General features: G+C 38.7%; 1 protein-coding gene across 4 annotated transcripts; it reads right to left on the reverse strand.

The window, feature by feature from the left end:
- Nucleotides 1-2,213: 2,213 nt before the first annotated feature.
- LOC140340474 (uncharacterized) lies at nucleotides 2,214-17,623 on the reverse strand. Of its 4 annotated transcripts, none has more exons than XM_072425704.1 (8): nucleotides 17,464-17,623; nucleotides 12,625-13,733; nucleotides 11,510-11,721; nucleotides 9,363-10,512; nucleotides 8,081-8,289; nucleotides 5,410-6,517; nucleotides 3,955-4,023; nucleotides 2,214-2,801 (listed from the first exon to the last, which is right to left on the reverse strand). In XM_072425704.1, exons 2-8 carry the CDS (start codon nucleotides 13,639-13,641, stop codon nucleotides 2,778-2,780), a joined length of 3,789 nt encoding a protein of 1,262 aa, XP_072281805.1. In that variant the 5' UTR covers nucleotides 13,642-13,733; nucleotides 17,464-17,623; the 3' UTR covers nucleotides 2,214-2,777. The 4 variants fall into 4 exon arrangements, with proteins under 4 accessions (XP_072281805.1, XP_072281806.1, XP_072281803.1 ...); XM_072425705.1 differs by having other exon boundaries at nucleotides 9,390-10,512; nucleotides 11,510-11,724; XM_072425702.1 differs by having other exon boundaries at nucleotides 11,510-11,724.
- Between the last annotated feature and the right edge of the window lie 7,576 nt (nucleotides 17,624-25,199).

Consider the following 25,199-nt stretch of genomic DNA (forward strand, 5'->3'; position numbering starts at 1 on the left):
AAAGAATAAGGGCAGCAGTGCAGGAAAACAATCATTAACCTGAACTTTTCATCTAATTCCTCAGTAGCTCTCCAGTCTTCTCCAGCATATGGGATTGGTCTGTTATTAGCTGTAAGGCTCTAAATTCTGTTTTATTAACATGTAGATAAATCAGCTAACTATATCACTTCAGTGGCTATCACTCTGATCTTTGCAGCATTGGGGTAACAGATTTGAATCTCAGTCAGGGCACTGTCCGCAAAAGGTTTGTATGTTCTCCCCATGTTTGTGTAGTGTAGAAAAGACAGATAGAAATCGATTGGATTGGCAATAAAAACACTTTTTGTTCTTAATTCACACTTCTCATACATCAACCCTTTTGTCTTCTGGAGAAGAAACTTTAAAATGAACCTTTATGAGCAAATGCATCTGCAATGTTAGTTATTGCTATTTCTTTACTCCAGTGTGTATTGCGTGAGACCAGGGAGGGATTTCTGTTTTAAATAATAAAAGCCTAGTATTCTTGCATTCATTTTTTACGTTTTTCTCCACAAGGAAAATGGAAACCTAACATATACAAACTCTCCCTTATATCCAAACAATTTTTTGCATCCAGGCTGCATTCCTAACGTTCTAAATCTCATCTGGAGCAATAGATTATTTGCCAATGGGGTTTCCTATATGAGCCAATTCCTCTATTTTTACAGATAGATTCCCTTATTTTCTGTTTAGTAAGTCGGTATTCCTGTCTTCCATATACAAATTCATGGTGTTGTAATCTATAGGTCTGTTAGTGTTTTGGCCAGACATTGGTACTGCAATACTTTGGAACAGAACATATCAAATGATGGTCAACAAGGAACTCACCCAGTTTTAGGGGTGCCACACAAAACATCAGGTGATGAAACAGTCCTTTGTCTTCTGTAAAGATTACTTGTTTGACCCCTCATTAAGTTTGAAGTAGTAAATTGGAGAGAGACCTAGGCAAGGCAGCAGTTTTCAATAGGTCAGTATTGGGAGCCTAAATCTTTCTCCTACAAATAGGTGTTACTTAAGGCCCATCCTAAAACAACATTGTTGTTTCTCAAATTAGATTTGGTCTTATAGCATTGATGAAGGATTCTGATAAAAAATAATCCGATTTGTATAGATAGGACCAAGATGTGAGAGAAGATCTTACTTGTCCTCTTCATCAGCACAATCTCATAACTGAACTTGATAAAGTATAGCAGTCATGTTAATGAATGAGTCCATCATGGTACTTGTTGTCTGTTTTACAGGCACTGTGCTAATATTAAAAGGAAAAACATTTCCTTCTTTTTAAATTCTAAGAGAACTGAAATACTTCTACCTATTACATCGGGGGAAGAAAAATAATTTATCAAGCAAAATCATTTTTTTTGTTGAATCTGTTATTGCTCAATTTACATGAAAGAAACACAATTATGAGAGGTCACTGGATCAGGGGAAAAAGTCTATCAATGGCTACATTTTGAAATGAGAATCTTTTCAGAGAGAAAGTATTTTATTGTACAGGTAGTCCCCAGGTTAAGGACATCCGACATACAGACGCCTTCTAGACACAAACAGGCTACCCTGCTCGCTGTGTGCAGAATGGAGGCTTGAAATGGGGAAAGGGGGGTTGGATGACTTGCAGAAAAAATCTTTTGCTAAACACAACTGAGGTTGTGGGTGATTTTAGGTGGTGAGCTCTTTCTGCAGCCTTGTGTAACTCTTTAATGACCAAGACAAACTCTGCAGTTATTTCTTTTTGCATATCAAAGCACAGCTTTGTCCAGAAGTTAATGAATCCCTAGGCTCCATAAAGTTTTTGTTTGTTTTTTGCTTTGTTTGTGATTAACTCACAATGAGGATTTTATACAGTAACTGACACCACACTTCCTAAGAATATGTTGAGAAAAACATCTGTCCGAATTGCATTTATTAACCTCCTTGCAGTTAAGCCGGACCTTCGCTCGGGCAAAAACAAATTGCAAGGATGGTTAAGCCCGAGATTTTTCACTTACCTGGTCCCCCTGTGCTCATCCAGCGTCGCCACCCCAGCCCTCGTTTATAACGCGCACCCAAACTTTGATTTCTTTTTTTGGTATAAAATTTTGCGCGTTATACTCGAATAAATACGGTAGATTGTAGAGAAGCATTTAGGTGTATGAGATATGAGCATGACAAGACAAAACAGGAAGCATATAAAATGTGAAAATTGTATAACAAAATTACTTTAAGGTGAATTTTACTAAAATGAATCAAAACAAATACGGAAAATACACTCTTTCTTTAAAGACCAGGCATATAATATCAGTCATGATTAATTTACTTGTAAAATATAAACTTTTCTTTAATATTGGAAAAAGCAACACTTAAATAAAATTTTAGGAGAAAATACTAAACATTTTTATTCCCAGGAACACCTATGCATAGCATAAGATGTGCCTTACTAAAAGTTTGAATAAAAGCAAATATTTACATGAAATAGTCCCTACTGTAACTTCACATATTAGCATTGAATTTGTAATAAAAACATCATTGTTTCTAAGGTTAAAGAAAGACTCCAACAACAGCATCTGGAAAACAATCTATATTTACATGCACTCCCAAAATACTGACTATAGAGAGGAGAAAGACTTGTAGAAAGTTAACAGTAAATCAGAAACTGTGTGTCAGGTGACCTGACAAGCCCAATGCCATGATCATGTTCAGGGATGAGACTCCATTCATGCTTCAGATCAACCAGAAAACACAGCAAGCGCAGGATGGACATGATTCAAACGAAGTGTCAGTTAACACATTTGGTCCGTTTGCTTCTGTTGGAACAGATGGGAGATGAAATTACAAAAATACAAAATAGAAAATAGAACAAAAATCTCAGTGTTTTGCATGTATTGAATTTAACAATTACCATTTTAAGTATTGGGGGGAAAGGGTAATAGCTGAATCTTTTTATATATGCATCATACTACAACATAAATCAACACACAATATGATATAATGTATGTAGTTTATTTTATTCATATGAATAGTTATTATGCATACCAATAGTAGGTGAAACATGTCGGGATTAGGAGACTCATGAAACAAATACAAATTGCTTCAGCAGGACCTTTAATTAATAGAAATGCTTTGTGATTACCTAAAACGGTTAGAAATACCTGTCTAGTTTCTTATCCCTTTAAAAATACTTTGAAGGAGGCTGGCATACCTCAAAAAAATTGTATTCTAATATAAAGTGAAAAAAAGTTTTGTTCAACAACCTTTCAATAATAACCTATTGCCAAGAAACCCACTGTCCACCGTTTCTCCCTTTTTGTTCTATACATTACCATTTTACACGTATTGCATTTGTTATAAAAAAAAAAAAATCAGTATTTTAGGAAACAGGTAGCTAAACAAATAGCTGAACTTGATCCATTAACTTAGAACAAATGAATGTACTTCTAAGACTATTTGGGTGGCAATATTACTAAATATCCTCTGATTGTCTCATGGCGTTGTCAGCCTCCTTAAAGCACTGGACCAAAAAAAGTTGTTACACTTCTGCAGTTATAGAAACATTGTCAACTTAGGTTTATCCACCACAGATCAGACAATGCCAATAATCAATGCACCCAGGTACAGTGGAGTGGTACAGGGAGCTGCAGTGTTTGTAAATCTCCAAAGAAAAGCCTTTACTTTAGAGGGCTCGCAAGAAGTTCTTCTGTACAGGGAGAAGGATTGGTCATTTCAGATATATGTTGGAAACAATATATATGTTGGTTCTCTGGCCTCACAAAGAGTGGCCACCTTGAAGCCTTAGTCAGAGCTGTTAAAATGGAGTTTAGAGCAGGGAAGTCCCACCACTTAGTAGCACAGTCTTCCTAACCTTACAAGTACTATACAAAGACACACAAGGACTTTGTAGTTTATTTAAAAAAATGTATTTGTTCACTTAATAGGTATGTTTAGTAAACAGCATTGTACCTCATCTGTTGAATTTTCAGAGGAAGCAGTTGTGTTGGGAGTTTCTTCATTAACAAGAGTATCTTGTCCCTTCACAAACAAAAAATAAATTAAATATGAACTCTTTAAACAGTTAAAGTCAGTAATTCTGTAGACTAGTGAATATCAAATGAAACTCACAACATGTTACAATATCGCTATATAATCAAAATTTACATCTACCAACAACTATGCACAGCAAGGACCTCCCTGACAGATAGCACAAAACTCCTACTAAGCTACTACGTTTAGTCCTGGTCAATGAATGTGATATAAGAAAGCACAGACTTATGGGTCTATTAATACAGCCTGAAGGGCCAACATTGTGCCAGGAAACCTGAAGCAATCTATTAGGTTTGCCGTCTTAGGTAATATGGAAGTTACCAGTAATCGGTTAGGCCACAGGCTCAAGTACCAACAACTAAATTGTGTGAATAAGACTTTAGTCACTGTCCAGGTGTAGATTTGTACAGGCATTAAATATGAGGGGCAACATTTAGGAAATGTCTATAACTTAGACCAGTGTTTATTTCCAACAAGGAAGAACCCCTTGGAATAACTTTCAGGTTTTTAGGGAACTCTTGCTATAATTACTATATTCACAGCTTATAGTATATTAGCATAGTAGCCAGTGGAAAAAATGGCTCTCACATAGCTGGTCAGTGGGAAGAATGTCACCCTTACAAATAGCCAAAACAAGACAACTGGTGTCAGCTAAACTGACCAGGAAGTCACAAATTGCTACTTTCTCAAGGAACCTCTGGAGGAACCCTGGCTAAGAAACACTGACTTAGTCCTTCAAATCAGAAAAATAAATGTGGAACCAAAAACCAGACCGATACAGAAACCAAATAATAATATGTACAAGTACATATGAACTTTCAGTAAACACAAGTAAAACGCACATACAAATCCAGTAGGCATCTGTAATCCTTTTTGTAGTTGGCATTCTTTTGAGTATTTTTTAAATCACTGACCCCCAAAACAGTGTAGAAGTGCGCAAAGGCCCAAATCCACATACTTGTCCCAGGTCAGTGAGTCAAAAGTATTAAAACCACAAACAACTAGCATTTTCAGGAGACGTCAGCAATTATAGACAAGGATAGTCAGCATAGGTAGACAAGAAAAAAGCTTTAATAAAAGGTTTCCTTTATGATGTACATTTCTAAAAATATGTTAAATTCTCTTTTGGGGAAAAAAAGATGCCTTCTAGTGGCAAACCAGTAGAAAACCAGGCTATACATTAACATATTAGAATAAAACTCTGTAAAAAATGATCATGCTAAAAAGCAAAATAAAACACAAATCAGTAAGTTATTACAATATTCACTAAAATAAAAAAAAAAACATTAATTAAGGAAAAAGCTGTATCGTGGCAATTTGTAAAACTTCAAGATGAACAGACTTCTAAAAAGTTTACATTTTGTTTGCATTTACCTGCTGATTTGATGTAGGTGACAGATCAGATTTCTCATAATCACAAAACGATGCAATGTCAGCATTCTGAAGGTGAAGCCCGTCGGCTGAGCTCTTCACTTTACTGCCAAGTACAGAACACAGACATTGATACAAAGAGGGCATAAAGCCGACTTCTGCTTTGAGCTTTGCATGATTCGCAGAAACCAAATCATATAAATTCCTCTCAGACTCCTCAGTCCTGTTATCCTTCTTTACCCACATTTTCCTGCGAGGGTGCCATGTGTCATAGTAATACTGAAACACTTCAGCTGGACAAATAGCCTTCAGGTCATTCAGATATCGGTCATAGACCTTAACTGAACATGTCTGAGAAATGATATGGAGGAAGTTCTTGATTTGGGCCTCAGACACAGTATCAAGGAAGGATATGCGACTGTACAAAAGATTTAATACAGCCTGCATACAATATCTCACATGGGCGTGTGGTAAACGACTTTCCAGGTTAATTGGCTCTAGAATATCAGGGTTGAATGTTAAATGTTTCACTTTTTTACTTAATGTGGGAATGATCTCACAAAGCAAACCTGTCAGAAAGGGAATGACCCCCTCCACCTGTTTTTTTGCAATGCAGTAAGCACAAGGAGACCACCCTTCTCCCTTCACATCACAGAAAATTGTGTACAAGTTAAAACTTGGGCTGAATTCCTTGAAAAAATCAATGAAGAGATTCTCAGGGTGATTTTGAGCTCGTTCTCTCATAGCAGAGGTCATCAGAAAGATTTTCTTCACATGTAATTTATCCTCCACAAACACCAGCTTGACTTTGGCATCCGGGTCAGAAAAAAAAAGCGACTGAAGCTCTCCCAGAACTTGTGTCCGGTCTTCAAACGCACCAGAGCGGAATCGGAGAAGTCTTTTTAAATCACTTGGTTCCAGAAATTTCTTAGATATGTTGTTAGCCACTTGTGCTGGTAAACCTACCGCAGATGAGGGCTTAAATTTCTTCTCTGGAGGAGCATCGGTGGGATCTTCCATGGTGTGGACATGATTAACGCTGCTTTGTGTGACAATAAGTTTGTCTTTTTGGGGATTCAGTGACAGCTCCACAAATGCTGGGCAGTTTTTCCTGAAAAGAAAGAAAAATATTTTTCTTCTCAATCCTTTGAATCCTGTTACATTTTTATTCACAGGGAAAAGACTTTAGACTAAACTGGTTATCTATACAAAATAAAAATATACATTTATTGTATAACTTATATACTTGCTTATATACTTGTTTGATGTTCATAATCTTTGAGTTTTAGAGAAGGAGATTGTAATAATAAATTAGGTTGGATAATATTGTATTACACACACCTAAATCCAAGTACAGACTTTAGGTTTTATTCTTGCATTGCAGTATTCTCTCTTTCAGGACCTTTTAGCCGGGCACACCACCCGGTACTTTTTAGTACCTACCCGGCTGTTTTTGGGTGCTTACTGAGGAGTTGGGTCACAATACAGGGCTTCCACTGGCCCACATTTTCTTCTCACCTGGCTTAAAAACATTTTTGGGTCGAACACTGCATTGGCAAAATGGTCCCAACGCCATTTAGTGATCCACCAGCCAGACTGCTAAACAACTGAGTGCAAAACAACAGCTCTTACAATAGGAAGGACAGCCTTCCCTCTCCACAGCGAACTGAACAGTACCAATACAGTCTACATAGCACTTCTCATGCTCCTGATGCTAGAAATGATCACTAACAACCATTTCCAGCAACAATTTTAGGTGTGTGTCCTAGCCTAACACAGAAGGCTGTTATTATTGTCAACTGTCCCCCAATTTCTACTCCTAGGTTGTTAGCTTTGTCCATAGAATGCACTTATATTGGCTACTGAATAACTCCTAATTGCTCAAAGGGGGTTACAACTAGGATTGTAACAAACACAAAAAAGCATCCAAAAATATTTCAGCAGCAGAAGTCATAATTCTAAATATTTAGCAGTTAAAGCAGTTATTTAGCTATATTTATAAACAACAGACAACAGAATACTAAAATACACACATTGGGCCTGATTTATTGTAGCTTCCCAATGCTGGAGAAGATACACTTATCAGTGAAGTTGGGTCTTCTGTCTCCTCTTTGTTAGCAAATGTTTTCAAATACTAGATCCATTCCAGGTTTGCTGGATCATCAAGCTTCACCGATAAAAGTGTATCCTCTACTGCCTTGGAGAGTTTTATTAAATCAGGACCAGTGTTGAACCCAGATTTGTCTTTTAGCCAGGTGGTAAGAAAGGGTGGCAGCCCCTGTATTATGGCCCAACTCCTCTGTAACCACCCAAAACAGCCGGGTGGTCACTGAGAAGTCCTGGGTGGTGCAGCTAAAAGGGTTGGGGGAGAACACTGAGGCCCATTGTGTCACCTAAAGTAACCAGGTAGAGAATGTGTTTATGATCAACCTTTCTGAGAGATTGCTTTTAGTTTTAGGGTTACTTTTAACGTTATAGCTAAATCTTGTGCCTGCTGGCATTTTAAGTGGCTGAAGAACTTGGCTTTTCAGGGTTACAGACTAAGACAGTGAGAACACTTCTTTAAATTTGAAGGATTTGCAGTGTTATAAGGTAAATATAATGTAAAAGGTGTGCTTTGCAATCTTGTTACGTATTTCCTTTCAGCTATTAAGAAAATTAGGACATATCATACCAATTGCAGGAAAGTTGTGCCCAGCTGTACTTTAAGCTTTCTGCAGAGTTTCTAGTCTGAAGTTCTTCATTGCTGCCCTCTTCTGTGAGTGAAGTTGATGAACGCAGAATGTATTTTTCTTTACTCCATTCTTGCAGGAAAAGACTAAAGTCATCCCAGCTTTGAAACTCCCTGCCATTTAATTGCATTTCTGCAATGTCTTCACATTCCTGTAAAACAAAATGTCTTTAGTAACCTGTGGCATATGAAGCAGATTGCTAAAGCTCTAAAAAACAGAAACAGTGAAACGACAAACCACCTTCTCAATAAACTTATGCATTTCATTTTGATTACATTGTACAAACCCTTCCATTCATTGATCCCTGCCCAACTCAAAGCACAGTGATTTTTTATTTTGATTGACTTCTGAACAGCAATAAATGTCTTACTGAAATAAGTGTGTTTAAGAACCACTGAGCTACTGTGGGGATGTATAATGGCAGCCACATTCCCATCTGCTAGATACACTGGAACAGACTCTATTACATAAAATAGGTACTGTGTGTCCCTGAAACTCTGAATTCCCAGCGTCACCTCATGGCTGCACTTTGCCAATGAATAGGCAGAGGAAGTGCGTGGAGGCACGAATTAACAAATGGGTGTAGTAAGACACTTATGATCTGGGAGCTGTAAGTGCTACTGTATCTGCACATGGTTAGCTTCTAATAGCTCTGCCTCTCCCCCAGGGGGCAAGGAACAACCTCCTACTAACAGTACCTAGTCAAAGGGTTAGCCTTAACCTTAAGTACAAACCACATCAAGGTGCTGTCATGCTTTCCTAAATTTCCTATGTTGGAATGGGAATAAAGCATTGCATGTGGATAGTGCGGACAAGGTTTAGTGCAGAGCTGATAAGGTAAGACAGACTTTATTGTGAGGTCACAAGTTGCCTAATAGGAATCTTAGTTTATTGGTCACCCCTATCATCTGTGGGAAAACTTGAACAGACAGGTACAAATCTGCCCTAATTGCAACCATTACGAGAGATTTTAATATGTAAGTAATTATTGTCTGCAAATGTGTCTACCCTGGCTAAACCCCCCTCTGACAACCCACTGCAAACAATTTACTCACTTCAGCATTTTGTACTAGTAAATGATAGCTGTTGCCAAGAGCTGATTTTTAACAGCAAATATATAGGCCAATGGAAGGTGACTGGGAGAGAAGCAAAATCTCACAACCACCACCACCATTAAGAAAGTTGTATTAGATATATAGATATTAGTATAAGTAGAAATAGTACCTTATTAGGAACAGCAGGAGTAATTACCTCCAAGGTTACACAATCCTCCTCCTGTGTGTTCAGTGTGCATACATTATCTGTTTCACAGGTAGAGGTGCTTTCATCCATTGCACATGTATTGCTTGATTCTGAAGGTTCCTGATCATGAGCCTGATCTTCAGTTAGTATGGCATGCAGGCATTGGCTTAAAGAAGGCATTGTTCCTAAATGTGTCCTTAGATCTTGTTGAAAGATTTTTACAAAATCACAAAGTGTGTTTTCTGCGTCAAGTGTTTGACTGTCCTTCCCAGACCATGAATTCCAACTTGGATGAAAGCTGTCAAAATAGTACTGAAACACTTCATCAGGACAGGCAGCCTTCAAGTCATTAAGATACTGTGTGTATGTGTCAGTTGAGGAAACTTGAGCGAGGTTGACAAGCAAATTCTTAATCTGAGACTGCTCCATTTGACTCAAGAATGAAATTTTACGATGCATGTATTCAAACATCAATGGTAAGCAATGCTTTATTGTGATATTGGGAAGCAGAGCCTGCGTGTCCGAATAGATCTGAATGTCTGGGCTCAGTGTCAAACACTTTAGCTGCGTGTTTAAATTAGGGTAGGCTTGCAAAAGAGAAAGCATGACAAACTGTAAGTGCTCTGCAGAGGTTTTCCTGGCAATACAATGAGCACAGACCCGCCAGGTAAAATTTTCATCTTGACAGAAGGCAGAATACAAAGAAAATTCCTGATTTAAACTTGGAAGGAAGGCAATAAATATGTTTTCTGAAAAATGCAGCAGCAAATTCTGCATGCCAGTTGTCATCAAGAATAGATTTCTCACTGTAAATTTTTCATCAGCGTAAGTCAATTTCACCTTAGCGCCAGGATCGGTATTAAAAAGTGATTCCAGTTCATCCAGAAACTGTGATTCCCTGCCAAATGGAAAGTGTAAACGTAGAAGCTTTGTCAAATCAGCTCTGTCCATAAATTTATCAGACATTTCAAAAAATATTGCTGGGGCTTCCACAAAGGATTCAGGTTTTCTTGTAAAACGAGATGGAAGGTCTATCTCTGAGTCATGGCTATGATGAAGGTCAGTCTTGGTGATTATGAGTTTGTCCATTTCAGGACCCAGTCGCAGCTGAATAGTAGCTGGACAGCGCTTCCTGTTAAAGAGAAACATAAAAGAAATGAAATGAAATAAAATGTAACCCAGAAACAAAAACCCCAATACAACCATGATGACTTGAACAGACAAAGGAACTTGGAAAATTAATAGTAATTGAAAAAAACAAAATAGCTTTTTTTGCAAGTTGGGAAAACCTGATATCACTTAAGGGTGTAAGAAAATATCAATGCATTTGAGCAATAAAATATTGTGTTACTGAGATTGCATTGCTTCTTATATTTTAGAACAGAAATCCCCATTGTGGCGATCAAGACAGATAGGGGAGGTGCTGCACCCTTTAAAAAAAAAAAAAAGGTTGTCTACCCTTTTATTTAAAGTAAAAATTTTGAGTTTAGGTCTGCTATAAGTTCAACAATCACTGGCCCTCCCAATGCGGTGTAATAGGACCAGAGGAAATCTATTGTTTTCAAGCAATAGTGCTGCCATACTGGCCAATATCTGGATTTTTATGGCTGTGGGGGCTGTAGAAAAAGTACCAAGATGCATCACTGCAGAATTCTTAAATAGTATTACAAAAATAAAAAAAACAGCTATATATTACCTTGCATACAGTATCGCAGTGTATTGAATCATAACTCTAATCAGCCACAAAACTATAGACCCCAGGGAGGGCCTTAGCTGCCCTGGCAGTGCTCTTCGCATTTTACAGTCTACTTATTGGCATTTAAATTTTTAATAGATGCATTGGATATCCTGGAGAAACATCTCCACCATCTGGTTAACAGTTTTGAGCACAGCAATCTTAATGTCCCTTGCTCCATTCATTTTTCCTTTGAACTTCTAATACTAAAGCTCCAACAAGAGAAGAGGAATGGGATTCCATTTGCTATAGTAAAAACAGAAACTTCTAAGTAGGAGAAGCGGGAGCAGAATGTAGACAGGAGATCTCACTGCCCCAGGCATTTAAGAAACAGGTAGGGAATCCAAGCAACCATCAGCCAATAATCCACATGGAACACAAAGAACATAGTTACCTGGTGTAGCTGCTGCACCCAAGGTTCACCATACTGTACTTCAGATTCTGCATTACCTCTGGGCTCATATCCTCACTGCTCAAGGGCACAGAATTGCGAATAACAAATAGTACTTTTTGTTCTTCACACCAAATGTTCAAAAACGACTGAAAATCATCCCAGCTGTAAAATTCCATTTGCTCCAGTTCATTTTTTGTATCTTCCTCACAAACCTGCTAAAATATAAAAATCTCAATGTTTAAATCTGGGGTTTATTTCACTTTAATTTATAATCAATGTTTCATTTACAACACCATGTATAAGTTTAAAAGGTTGTACTTTTTTTAAACATGTCAGTTCTTAAAAATGAGACAGCAAGTAACTTTATTTAATTATTTTTCCTTCCTTAGAGCTTGATCGGCAAATCACTGAAGGCTCAGACCAGTGTAGTCCCAATTTTGTTGTGTAAAAACAACCATCGCTTAATACACCTAGATTGTAATACTTTTTTTTTACAGTAGTAATGCATAGCTATAAAGGAAAATATTGTTTGGTGTCCCTGAAACCATCTTCATAATAGCAGAAGACAGGAGGTTCTTATAGTTAGGAAGCTGCTTGGCTGCCCTCTAGTGTTCATTCAGAAATAGAGAAAACCACCGGCAGACTCTACACATAGAGAATGCATATATAAACACTATTTTCCACGAAAGAACATATTTAAAAAAAAAAAAAAAAAAAAAAGAAAAAAAGCTTTCCAATACCTAGCAAGCCTTTAACACCCCATCCCAAATGAAATGGTAGGGTAGGTTCTTGCTGCTATGTCTACCTCAGGTAGGGGTAGGTTATTACAAAGTGGCTGAACTCCTTGCCAACTAGCCATGCAACCAATCCAGTGTTCAACCCAGGAATATTTTTTAGGCTGGGTGTGAAGAAATTGTAGGTGGGTGGTAGTCCCTGTTGTACTGTGATCCAGCTCTTCAGTAAACAGCCACAAACAGCTGGGTGGTTACTGGAAAGTGCCAGGTGGTGAACCCAGCTAAAATGGGCTGGGGAGAACACTGCAATCTTACATTAGTTACTACTAGTTTATTATAGTTTATTACTTACATGTAGTAATAAATGTTTTTATACTTTACCTCTTCAGAAGTAGAAGTAGCAGTAGTAGTTGTAGCAGTTTCTGTTGTTGTTGGAGTAATAGGCACAGGATCAGTATAGACATCAAGTATAGTATCCGGTACACTCTGTAATTCGAGGGTCTCGTTCAAAATGACACGGAGGCACTGGTACAGTGATGGCAAAATTCCCATTTTTGTTGAAAGTGTGTATTGTAGAGCTCCAGAGTAGGAATACAATGATTTTTCAGTTTTTATTCTTTTGCTGTCCTTTGTACACCACTCCTTTCTGCTAGGATGCCACGTGTCAATGTAGTATTGATAGACATCTGCTGGACATAAAGCTTTCAATTCATTGAGGTGACGATTGTATATTTTTATGGAACGAGAAAAACACAGGGCTTGTAAGACACTTTTAATTTGTGACTGAGTAGGGGGTGGTAAATGAGCAATTTTCCCTTCTATCACTCTGACAATTAGTGACATGCAATGCTTGACAGTGGCATTTGGTACAAGGTTAACCAAGTCTTTGAAATCTGGGATGTCGGGATGAATGGTGATAGATTTGATCTGAGCTTTCATTTTTGGTATACTTTGCAAAACAGAAACGATGAGAAACCTTATTGTGTCGTGGTTGTTGGTTTTTGATATACAACTAGCACACATGTTCCAACCAGACTCATCCTCACAAGACACGCTGTATAAGTTCAGCCCTGGGCCAATGTTGGTTTGTAGATCAACATATAGGTTTTCAGGTGACCTTAGAGCAAGTTCCTGCATAGAAGAGGACATAACAAAAATGTTCTTCACCAAAACAGTGTCCTCCACAAACACCAGCTTGATTTTGGCACTTGGATCATGAAGGAAGAAGCCATCCAGTTCCACCAACACCTGAGTATGGTCTTTAAGGAAATTTGAAGCAATTCGTAAGAGTCTGGACAGATCGCTGCGATCCAAGAACTTCCTGGAGATATCATTGGAGATTTGGGCAATTCCTGCAAGGCTGAGCGATCTAGCCTTTCTCGGCTCTTGTAAAGCCATGCTTAGTAAGCAACACAGTTCCAAGTAATCTCGCCTTCTTTCTCTAGACTGTTTTCTGCTTGAGGTTCACTTTCCGGAATAATACGTTCAGTCTATAATGAAGAAAAAAAAACAATTATATATAAACCACGGAGCCAAGAATGCAAGTGCAGGCCACATTTGTTTGCAGTAAAAAGTATTGAAAAGACACCAAATAACCAAAGAATGTACACAATATTGGTGAAAACATACAGGCACATATTTCAAGCTTGTGTTTTTGTTTTACTTTGCAGTTGTGACAACACACACAGTAACTTTGTAAACATATAAAAATTTGACATCAGTCAGGTCCTAATTGCAGGAAAGGACAAGCAATGTCCCGCTGTAATACATATTCTGATCACCACCCAGCTGTCAAAATTCACTTGGTTGGCAGGGATACCCAGCAATCCTGGCCTTCTCTGCGGGTGCTGGGACTGACTTAGAAATCCTACATCCCTGAAAGGGAGTTACATCTTCTCAGACTGTCCAAATGGAATGCAGAAGAGGAAAAAAAGGAGAAGATAGCGATGCCTGTGACGGAATGCGGACAGATGGGTATGCGCAGGGTTAAGTTCTGCTTTAAAGCCTTAACAAAAATACTTGCAGTGAGTTGTCAAACCAGATCTTAATTGGCTACTGCTTTGCATATATTGAGATATGACAATGTTATTGTTTGATCAGAATGCCAACTGGGGAGGTCTGACTACCACAATAACATAGTTAGCCCCAGTGGTGTAACATAAAACAATCCTCTATTCGAGGACCCCTGCAAGTTTAGCAGTTTCTCTAAGATGAACTGCTAACTACAGAGTGTGCAAGAATATGTCTGAATATGTCTGCTATTCAAAAACAAACTCTGCAAAATTCTAAACTAGAAAGTACCACCCATAGACTTGTACTGCCATATTGATGAACAAGTGAACATTTTAAATGTTTGCTATTTTAGCCTTTTATCCCTTGCCGACTCCCAACATAAGAACCCGGCACTGGCTCTACCAATATAATGTTCTCTGACTGATAGATTTCTCATACCTTTTACATGAACTCCAGCACAGGAAGAGAAGCTGTGTGTGGGTCATCCAGATCACACAAGTCAGCCTATCAGTTTTGGGTAGAATTACTGTGAGGGTTTGCTGTGTGAAGCTTATTTCATGGTCTCTGTAGTTCCTGTCCTTCCCTTACAACTTTTCATACTTCCCACAGTAACTGGAGCTCTATATGTTTCATGGGACTTTTACATCTCCACTGCAGCTTTTTCAGCCACCACATCTGCATAACCTCCGTCCAGCAATATCAGCAAGTCTATTTGGTAAATCTTTCTGCATCCAGAATGCAGCATCAGCACTGTTACAGACTTGTATAAAGCTCAGCGACATGGGATAAAAGTTCTCTGCTAACTCCCTCTCTACAATTTATTCATGAACACCACCTATTTAATGTACAGCAATGCATAATATATTGGCGCTCTATAAATACTGTTTAATGAAAATAATACCTAAAACATACATTGTTACATTCTGTGACATCTCTGAGTGGCTGGGAGGCTCAGGATAATGATTCCAAACCTAAGAATAAAAGTTTAATGTATTCCAGCACACATGTCCTGTGAAGTGGCTGCATTTATTTTATTTCCAGTCTTCTTCCCTCTTATTTTCCCTGGATGATAACACCTGTACCACTCTTCCTGTCCTAGCATACTCTAGCCCCTAAAGAAATAATACATAAAACAAAATCTGCTTCATATGAAAAGACATGAAGGTGCTCCAGGTGACATTTCTGTTATGAGAAGGGTGCACAATGGCAGCTTATGCGGTCATCTATTAGAAGCTGCCGTCCATGTAAACTATCAGATTGAATGGGGGCAGGTACTGAAGAGGTCAAAGCAAAGACTGCACCCAGCCATATAGACTGGCACCCTCCCATTCCACACTTTTTTTCCTTATGATGGGTGACCCTTCAGTCCAATAAAGGTCATTGTGGGAATTTTTGACCTTTTCCACCCAACATCTGAACACCACTGATCTCTAACTACACACGATTAATTTTTGTCATTGGAAAGGATCTTTCACAACCCTTTTCAAGGACAAAAAAACGAAAGATGCATGAGTGAGCTTTGTACATATAGCACCGTTCTGCTCTATGGAGAGCGGATGGGGAGAACGATGTAGCGGCAACCCCCTGTGCGCTCTCCCCTTCACTTGTATTGCGATCTTTTGTTGTTTGTGGATCCACCAGGACAGATCCATGACGTTGGACAATCGCTGTACACATGCCAGATTCTCATCTGATACCAGCCCTGAAAAGATAATCAGATGAGAATCATCTGATGTGTGTACGTAGCCTTAATGAATGAATGTCAATGTTGGCTGCATATCACAATAAGGTGAATTATCTTTTTTTAGCTTAGTAAATGTGGTTAACAATCCATCCAAAGATACCCAATCCTGATTATTGTTTGCACAACGAACAGCGAAAGTCAGCAGGGTTACTTTTTAATAACTAAGCTAACTGAAAATTTCCTAGCAGAATGCAGTGTTCTCCCCGGCCCCTTTTAGCTGGGCGGCTGGCTACCCAGCACTTTTCAGTAACCATCCGCCTCAGTGCTTAACCCAGAATTTTTTTAAAGCCGGGTGGGAAGAAATTTTAGGTGGGTGGCAGCCCCTGTATTGTGACCAAACTCTTTGGTAACCACCCAAAAACAGCCGGGTGGGTGCTGAAAAGTGCCGGGTGATACGCCCAGCTAAAAGTGCCTGGGGAGAACCCTGCGCCTGTTTTTGGGTGATTACTGAGGAGGAGTTGGGTCATCACAATACAGGGGCTGCCACCCAACTACAATTTCTTCCCACCTAGCTTAAAAAAAAATCTGGGTTGAGCACTGAGAATAATTCATATTGCTAAGTGAACAGACTAAACTCCTTTAGTAAAGCAACTCCAGTGTAAAACTTATTTTGTGCCTGGTATAGAAACCTGGAGCTATCAGCTATACAACGCAGCAACAAACCTGCCACGAGAATGAGAGACCAAGCAAACACTTCCCTTCTCTCCAAACAAGATCTCTGCTGGCATATAAAACTCTCCTGGAGCTTCCGCAGCAGCAGCCACCCCATGGTCAAAGAGAATGGTGCTGGAGCCGGAAGAGATGGCCACAAAAGTTTGAAACAAATCTCACTTTAAAGCAAACAAACCAGCTAAATACATTCATGGTGCTCCATATTAAAATGTAAGCAGTCTTACAATATTTTTTATAACTATTTAATAGAAATCAGACACTGCTTGAGCACAAACACCGCTGCCCCGCCGGCACTGTGTAGAGGGGATCTATGCTTCCTGCGGAGTTCTATCTAAATCAGAAAGCACATGAGAGAGGAGAGTCCTGACTGTGACGAAACTCTGCAGAGAGACCACTGCTTCCACACAGCAAACTATCTGCATGCTGCCTTGCCTGGCTTTTCTACTTTCTAATAATAACAAATTGAGGAGCTTTTGTTTTGAAGCAAAAGATTCAACATATTTTTACTGGGTTTTTAACCAGATACACCAATAAAGATTTAGGGAACCCCCTGGCACAAACTGCTGGAATTAGGATTTGCTCATCATTGGGGGACATCGAGTTCCTTACACTTGTTATAAAGTAGCACAGAGCCCACAGATCGGCATTTATGACCGGCGCCGAGCACCACAACCCCGGAGCTTCCAGACACTTCCACCCCACAAGCCTCCATGAGCCCTCACCACCCCACGCTACAGGGCAGAGGCAGCGAGGCCTACACAGCCCAAAATTACAGTCACGAGGTCACATACCACAGCCGCTTCCCGGTACATTTGCAACTTCCCTATTCGATAACGTCTTCCGGTAAATGACGTTCAAATGCTGCTCCATGCACAGCGCTTCCCCCTCATAGCACACAACAAGGCGCGAGTGGACCTCTAGCGGCGAGCTCAGACCAGCGAATGGAAGAGCTGTGATGACGTCAGTAGTAGTTCCGTTCAACTTCCGGTTGAAGGAGATTTAAAAAAAGTATACAACATGGTTACAGTGTCCGTATTTTTTCGGCGTAGGGCTACCACGGCAGCCATTTTGCTGTGGACTAATTTAAATTTGTGACTAATTCAACTTTCGATTTAAAACAGCCAAATATATTCAAAGTGCACAAAAACAGCTTGAACATAAATATCGGTTCGGTATCAGAATGATGTAGAGTGTCCGTACTCAAATAAATAAAGTATTGAACGTAGTTGGTACGTTTGAACTAATGGTTCAGTTTAGTAGTCGTTAAAAAATTCATATTTCAGTTTTAATCAGCTAAAAACATTTAAAGTGAGCCAAAACGGCTAAAACGATGTAGTAACAGTTTATAGTCGTTATTAACAGTAATAAATAATCTTTCAAGGCTACCACCTGCTTGTGATTTTTTAAAAATGTATTTATTATTAATATTACTACTACACAGTATATAGCGCCAACAAATTACACAGCGCTGTACAAAGTCCATTTTCATGTCACTAGCTGTCCCTCAAAGGGGCTCACAATCTAATGTCCCAACCGTCATACGTCAATAATACAGTCTAAGGCCAATTTTGGGAGGAAGCCAATTAATCTAACTGCATGTTTTTAAAATTGTACAATATGATGTATTGTATTGTATTGGTTTGCATTTTATTCTACAGAAGATGCCCAAACATTTTATTTTGTTTAGTCCTAAAGCACTCTGAAGCATGCTGTGTTTAGTGCACTGCTTTTTGTTTTCAAATAATTTTTATTATGGGATTTCAGATATCAAAGATAAAGCAAAAAGTATAAAACACAGCATAATAACAATGACATGTGTTTACATAACTTTGGAGAATAGCTGTTAAGAGAACAGGTCCAAGATCATTAGTTGGGGCAGCAATCTGCCCATAAACACATTTTTCCTGAGATTAAAGAACATATATAATATTGTAACCATTATTTTTATTATTATTATTATTATTGGTAAGGCCAATTGTTTTCTATTGTTTTTACAAACTAGGATGAAGGAAGAAGGGGGATGGAGAGGAGAAGAGGTAATGAAAAGAAATACAAGTGTGCTGCTTTTAAAATGGACCTACCGTGTTTCCCCGAAAATAAGACCTACCCCGAAAGTAAGACCTAGCACAATTTTGTAAACCTGCCCTAATATAAGACCTACCCCGAAAATAAGACCTAATGAGTGATCATGAGTGACTTTCAACAATAAATGTGTACTGTAGTCTTCTTCATGGAAAAATAAGACATCCCCTGAAAATAAGACCTAGTGTGTTTTTGGGAGCCAAAAAAAATATAAGACAGTGTCTTATTTTCGGGGAAACACGGTATCACTACAATTTTTACTTTATATAATAGAGTAGATAACTCTTTTATACAAATCAAAAATGTGTTTTTTCCAATTACTTTCTTTTTTTAATAAAATGGGTAAGGTCCTTCCCTCCTGTGATTGGAAGCCCAGAGCCTCCTGGTATATATACACACAGGTCAGCATTTTTTTTCACATTTACAGTCACCCAATCTTGCACGCGCAAGGTGGACGCTCACACCGGGACAAAGGAGTCATCCAGGACGGCACCGAACCAAATGGAAGCTGATTGTGGATGCATCGAGGGCTCTGTGGAAATAAAGGTAAGTTTCATTTTCTATTGTAATAAAAGTCTGGCTTTAAGTAGAACATGCTATGTATGCTGGGTGTGAATCAGGCCTAATAAATATAACACATTTCAGTTTGACGCTGAAAACAATCTTTTGTGATAATTTCCATTAACAAATGAACAAATGAGTTTAGTTCCACTTTAAAGTTGCAATCTGGGGGGTTGTCACTTCTGGTATTATGGATTTTAATGTTACGTAAAGCTGAACATTAATTAGTTCTGTAGAAAAAAAATCTGTTTTTTTATTGCGCATGTGCAGCTACTTGTTTCATACCGAGATTTGCCAGGTATCCCAGGAGAATGATATGCCCGCAACAGAAAGGGACAAGTGAGCGTATTTAAAATACTGCAGTCAGGCAGACAGGTGTTTTTTTTTATTGCAGAAGGGACAGTGCCTCGAAAACCAATTGTATACCCGCTCACACCCTATACCTACCTAACCTGTGAGAAGGTCAAGGCCTCCCACATATGGACAACTATTACTTGGCAAGTCAACTTGCTCCTCTTCCTAGATATCATGCTTCTTCTGAGAAACCCCTTTGGTCTGTATAGAAGAGGCTTTATTACCTCATCCTAACATTGACAACCTTCTCCGACTTAACTCTGGAGAAAGGCCCACTCGATTACCTCCAACCACGGCTCATTCCTTGGGATTGTGGGATCGCTTCAAATACAAAAGTGGCCTTCTCTCTCCACATCATCAAATTCTTTAGTTTATTTACAACCCGGCCTTCCCGGGTATTAAATACACTTACTCTCCCAGGTCTATTGCGTCTTCACAATCTTTTTGCGCTCTCTGGCATTCACTTATTTTCATATCTACGCAGTTTTTATCATCTCCCTCCTACTGAATACTATCATTACCTTCAGGAATTTTATACCTAAAAATGTACATCTTCCTTCTTTTGCCTATTACTTTACCTGGTTTGAACAGATATGCATAGATAACCCTAACTCTAGGGGTGTAATCTCTTCCTATGTTCAAAAATGGCGCAAAGACCTAGGTGAAGATTGGTTGCATATTTGATTTTATAATAAGTCCTGCTCTGTTAATTCTCATGCCCTGGAGGCTAATTATAAACTGCTGTCCTGTTGGTACTTGGTACCTGTTAGGGTTGCTAAATTTTCTGTAGATTCCTCCGCAAACTGCTCACAGCTGGGCTCCTTTATGCACATTTGGTGGGAATGTCTGGTGGCATCTGACTATTGGACGCAGGTCTTCTCACTCCTATGGTTTCTTTTTCAACACTTTATCCTTAAAGAACCCATACTGGCTTTACTTGGTCACAAGCCTACCATGCTGTCATTCCCTCAATTCCATCTTGTCTAACACAGCTGCAAAAATAACTCGCCTATTAACCCTTCCCATAATGTTCACAGCAGAGTCTCCTGGATCTCCAGTAAAAACAATCTGCTCAACTTAATGACTCAATGAAACAGTTTCACAAGATCTGGTCACCCTGGGTCTGGGAATTCTCTACACCTTCTATTGATCATACCCTCCTCACTATGTGATTTTCTTCCTGACTTTCCAAGGTCTCTTCTATCTGTTTCTGACTGGCTAAGTCTCCCTGTCCTGCCTCCCCTTTTTTCCTTCTTCTTGTCTTGTTCTCCCTTCCCATAATTTCTTTCTTTATTTTTTGCTGCACTGCTTACTTTGTTTTCTTGTACGATATACAATGTGGCTACTAAAACACAGTGACAATGATAATTTTGCTACATATTTGATTTTGATACATATTGCTATTTTTACCATGGCTCGTCTGGATCACTTTCTTTTATATGTTTTTTTATCTTCTATACTTTGACTACTTTGTTTTCTTTTATATTATAGAACGTGCTTACAATGTCATAACTGATACTGTTACATTTGCTTAATGTTAAATTGTAATATTTATTACTTTTTTTATTAGGCTGTCTGGGAGTACCACGCTTTTTCTGTTTATTCTTCCTCTGTATTTTTCTTCATTAATATTGTCATTCCCAGTTTATTATTAAAAAAACTTTTAAATCCATGTAAACCACTGGTAGTTTTGAGTGTGACTCATAGCTTTGTCCCCAAAGCTTTGTCCCCTAAACAAATATGGCTTTCCACGGCAACAATAAAGCTACGTACGTCCTGGTGTACGTCCTGGCGGATCCACGGACGATGCACGACGAACGATCGTAATGCAAGTGAAGGGGGAGAGCGCGTAGCGGGGTGCCGCTCCGTCACTCTCCCGCTCCACTCTGCATAGAGCAAGATGGTGCTGTATGTACAGCACTCGTTAATGCATCGTGCAAGAATAGTCGTTGGAAAGGATCGTGAAAGATCCTTTCTAACGACTATTATTGCACGTGTGTATGCGGCTTAACTTGTAGACTAGTTCCTGATACCGGAGGTGACATCTAGCAACATCACTGTATAGCATGCTCCATTAAACCAGGAAAGTTTCTTTTTGAATGCACCGTTGAATGTATTTTGTTATATCTGTTTATGAAGTACAAAAATACTTATTGTATTGTGCTCCCGTCAGAAAATGTGATTCCATTCCAGCCTAGCAAAAGGGATTTTCAAAGAACTGCAAGTGCTGACATTTTTGCTATTTAGATTTGTACGGTGTTGCTGTCGTCATGCATCATATACATGTTTAATAAGTGAGGAGTTAGTACAGGGTAGTATACAAAAGATTTGAGAAATAGATGGTTTTCCTGTGTATACTTTTGGCTTTATTTAAAAACTAGGGAATCTGATATTTCCTTAAATATTCCCTGGTGGGAATCACTTACTTGCATTGAAACACATGGATCTGAAAGATTGGAAATGTCAGATTCCCTGTTTTATAAATATAACCCCCTTCTCTGTTATCTTCAGGAGTCCTCCTACTTCTAATAATATAGGAATTAAAAATTATGGTCATTATTAAAATTTCTATTTTTCTGAGTGATTATCCATTTGTATGCTGGCAAGGAGCAGCTCGGAAAGGAAAATTACGGTATTACATTTTTTGTTATTCTATATGTAAAACTTTTGTTTGCAGTCTCTGATATGTATTAGGGCAGATGAGATACTCTTCAAACATTTGCATCGAAAAGGGGATTTCAAACATTTGCATTGTAGGGGGATTGCATTGCTAATGCACTAAAATATTAAAGTGTGTGTCTGTGAGTATAACATTAAAAATTTACTATAATTTTAACTTACAGCAAACTTTACCAGGATATATTTCACTGTGGACTTTAATCAGCACTTTTAGGACTGCTTTGACCAAAACCTGGGCAGACCTGGCTGCTTCTAGCTGCAGTATTTTCTGGGTCATCGGGCCTGATTTTATAAAGCTCCAAGGCTGGAGGAAATACACTTTTATTTGTGAAGCTGGGTGATCCAGCAAACCTGAAATGGATCTGGTCCAGTATGCAAAACATTTGCTAGCAAATAGCAAATGACTTTGAGCAAATCCATTCCAGGTTAGCTGGATCACCTAGCTTCACTGATGAAAGTGTATCCTCTCCAGCTATTAACTACTGAAGCTGCTACAACAATCATTCTTTGCAATTAGCATTTTCAAAAAGAAAAGTTAAAAAGGGAACTCATCATTTTGTTCTCAGTACTTTTTTTTTTTGCATAAGTAAAATACAGGTAAGTAAATTGTTATCAATTGCAAATGATTTGCAGTTATGTCTTGTTCATTTAAAACAGTATCAGACATTGTTTGTCCAGCTCTGCAAATTCTGTTGAACTGAACATGGAAGGAAATCATTGTGTTATTTTTCAATGCAGTGAAGCCTGGCTGACACACAATGTGAGACGATTTGGTCTCTCATTATGATCTCAGATCTGCAGAGAATTAAATTAGAGAGAGTTTGGAGAAAATCAGCCAAATTAACAATACATTTCATTATTTTCATGAAAAAATTAACTATTTTTTTTTGTTCCCCCTAAATTCTATCTGTAGCTTACTACTAAATTGACCAAAGTTTAGTACAGTCACAAAGTACAAGAATCTGGTTCACATATGAACAAATGTTTGTTGCATGATTTGAAGGATTACAAATATACTGCATCTCAATCTTCCCTATATTATTTTATGGATTTTTTCCCAACATTGGTTGCACCTACTAAATGCCTAACAGTTTCTGAGATGGAGGAGGATAATGAACAATTTCATAATAAAATTTAATTATGCTAACAATGAGCATATACACAATGTTTTTAAACTAAATAATAAATAAATAAATGTGTTTAATTTGGTGCATGCACAGGTTAGAAAGTACAGCACCATAACATTTTCTGCATTCACATGCACGATATCCTTGTATGCTAAATGCATACTACATAGTACTTATTAGCAATGCATGTCAAATGCATGTAATGCAACTGACTGAAACAAATGGCATAAAGAGCACTCTTTGTTTTGAGTTTATTGCTGTCTGTGCCTTCATTGGGTAATGTCGTCCCCTGTATTTGCTCTGGTGATCCAATGTAAAAAGGTGAGAGTGCATTTTGCAAAAGGACACCTTTTCAAATGACAGCTAAGAGGGATCAGAGAATGAAAGGTAGGTTTATCAGTGATGATGAGGACAATGGGACAGAACATGGATGTTGGGTTTAGCCATGATGATGGAGATAATGGAATAGGACAAGGAACATGAGATTCACATTAATAAGAAAGACAACAAGAAAGGCCATGGAGGTTGGTTTTAGTAGTAATTGTAAGAACAACGGGATAGTACGTGGTAGCTGGGTTTAGTTGTAATGATGAGAATAATGGGACAGGACATGGAATTTGGGTTTATTAGTGGGGAAGAACTAAGGCAGAACATGGTAGCTGGGTTTAGTTGTAACAAGGAGAATAATGGGACAGGACATGGAATTTGGGTTTATTGGTTAGGAAGAACTAGGACAGGACATGGTATTTGGGTTTAAGAACAATGAGACCAATGGAACAGGACATAGAAATTTAGAAGTAGTTAGGACAATGGAGTGGGATGTTGGGTTTAGCTCTGAGGATGGGGACAATGGCACAGGACAAGTAATATGGGTTGGGCAGCAATGAGGAGGACACTGAGAGAGTATATGGAATTTGGGTTCAGGACTATGGAATGAGACAGGACATGGATGTTGGGTTTAGTTAGTTGTGATGATGAGGACAAGGAGACAAGATTTGGAGGTTGGCTTTAACAGCAATGATGATAATGGGACAGGAGACAGATGTTGGGTCTAACTGTGATGATGAGGACAATGAGACAAAATTTGGTAGTTGGGTTTAGCAGTGCGGGGTAGGGCCATAGGACAGAACATGGAATTTGGTTTAGCAGCAATGATTGAACAGAAGATGGATGTTGGGTTTTGCACTGATAATGAGGACCATGGGAGAGGACATGGAATGTGGTGAAACTAGGACAGGACATGGTGTTTGGGTTTAGGAGTAGGGCTATAGGACAGGACGCAGAATTTAGCAGCAATGATGACAAAGAGGTAGCACATGGAAGTTGGGTACATGACAATGGAATAAGACAGTTCATGGATGTTGTGTCTAGCTGTGATGATTAGGACAATGAGACAGGACATGGTGTTTGGGTTTAGGAGTGCAGGGTAAGGCTATAGGACAGGACACAGAATTTGGTTTAGCAGCAATGATGCCAATGGGACATGAGATTGTTTGCAATTGTTTTCCCCTGCAACCCTCATCTGATATTGTATATGGTACGTCTCCCACTCTGCCAAATCTCAGCCCTGTGTATGCAATTGTTTTCCCCTGCAACCCTCATCTGATATTGTATATGGTAGGTCTCCCATGACGTACCCTATCTCCAATAGATGATATTATTGCACCAACTTTAATCTCCTCATAGATTTATCTGTTCACTATCCCTTAGTTCCAGTTGATTGC

This window comes from Pyxicephalus adspersus, chromosome 11 (genome assembly GCF_032062135.1).
Source record: "Pyxicephalus adspersus chromosome 11, UCB_Pads_2.0, whole genome shotgun sequence".
In the NCBI taxonomy this organism is placed as follows: Eukaryota; Metazoa; Chordata; class Amphibia; order Anura; family Pyxicephalidae; genus Pyxicephalus; species Pyxicephalus adspersus.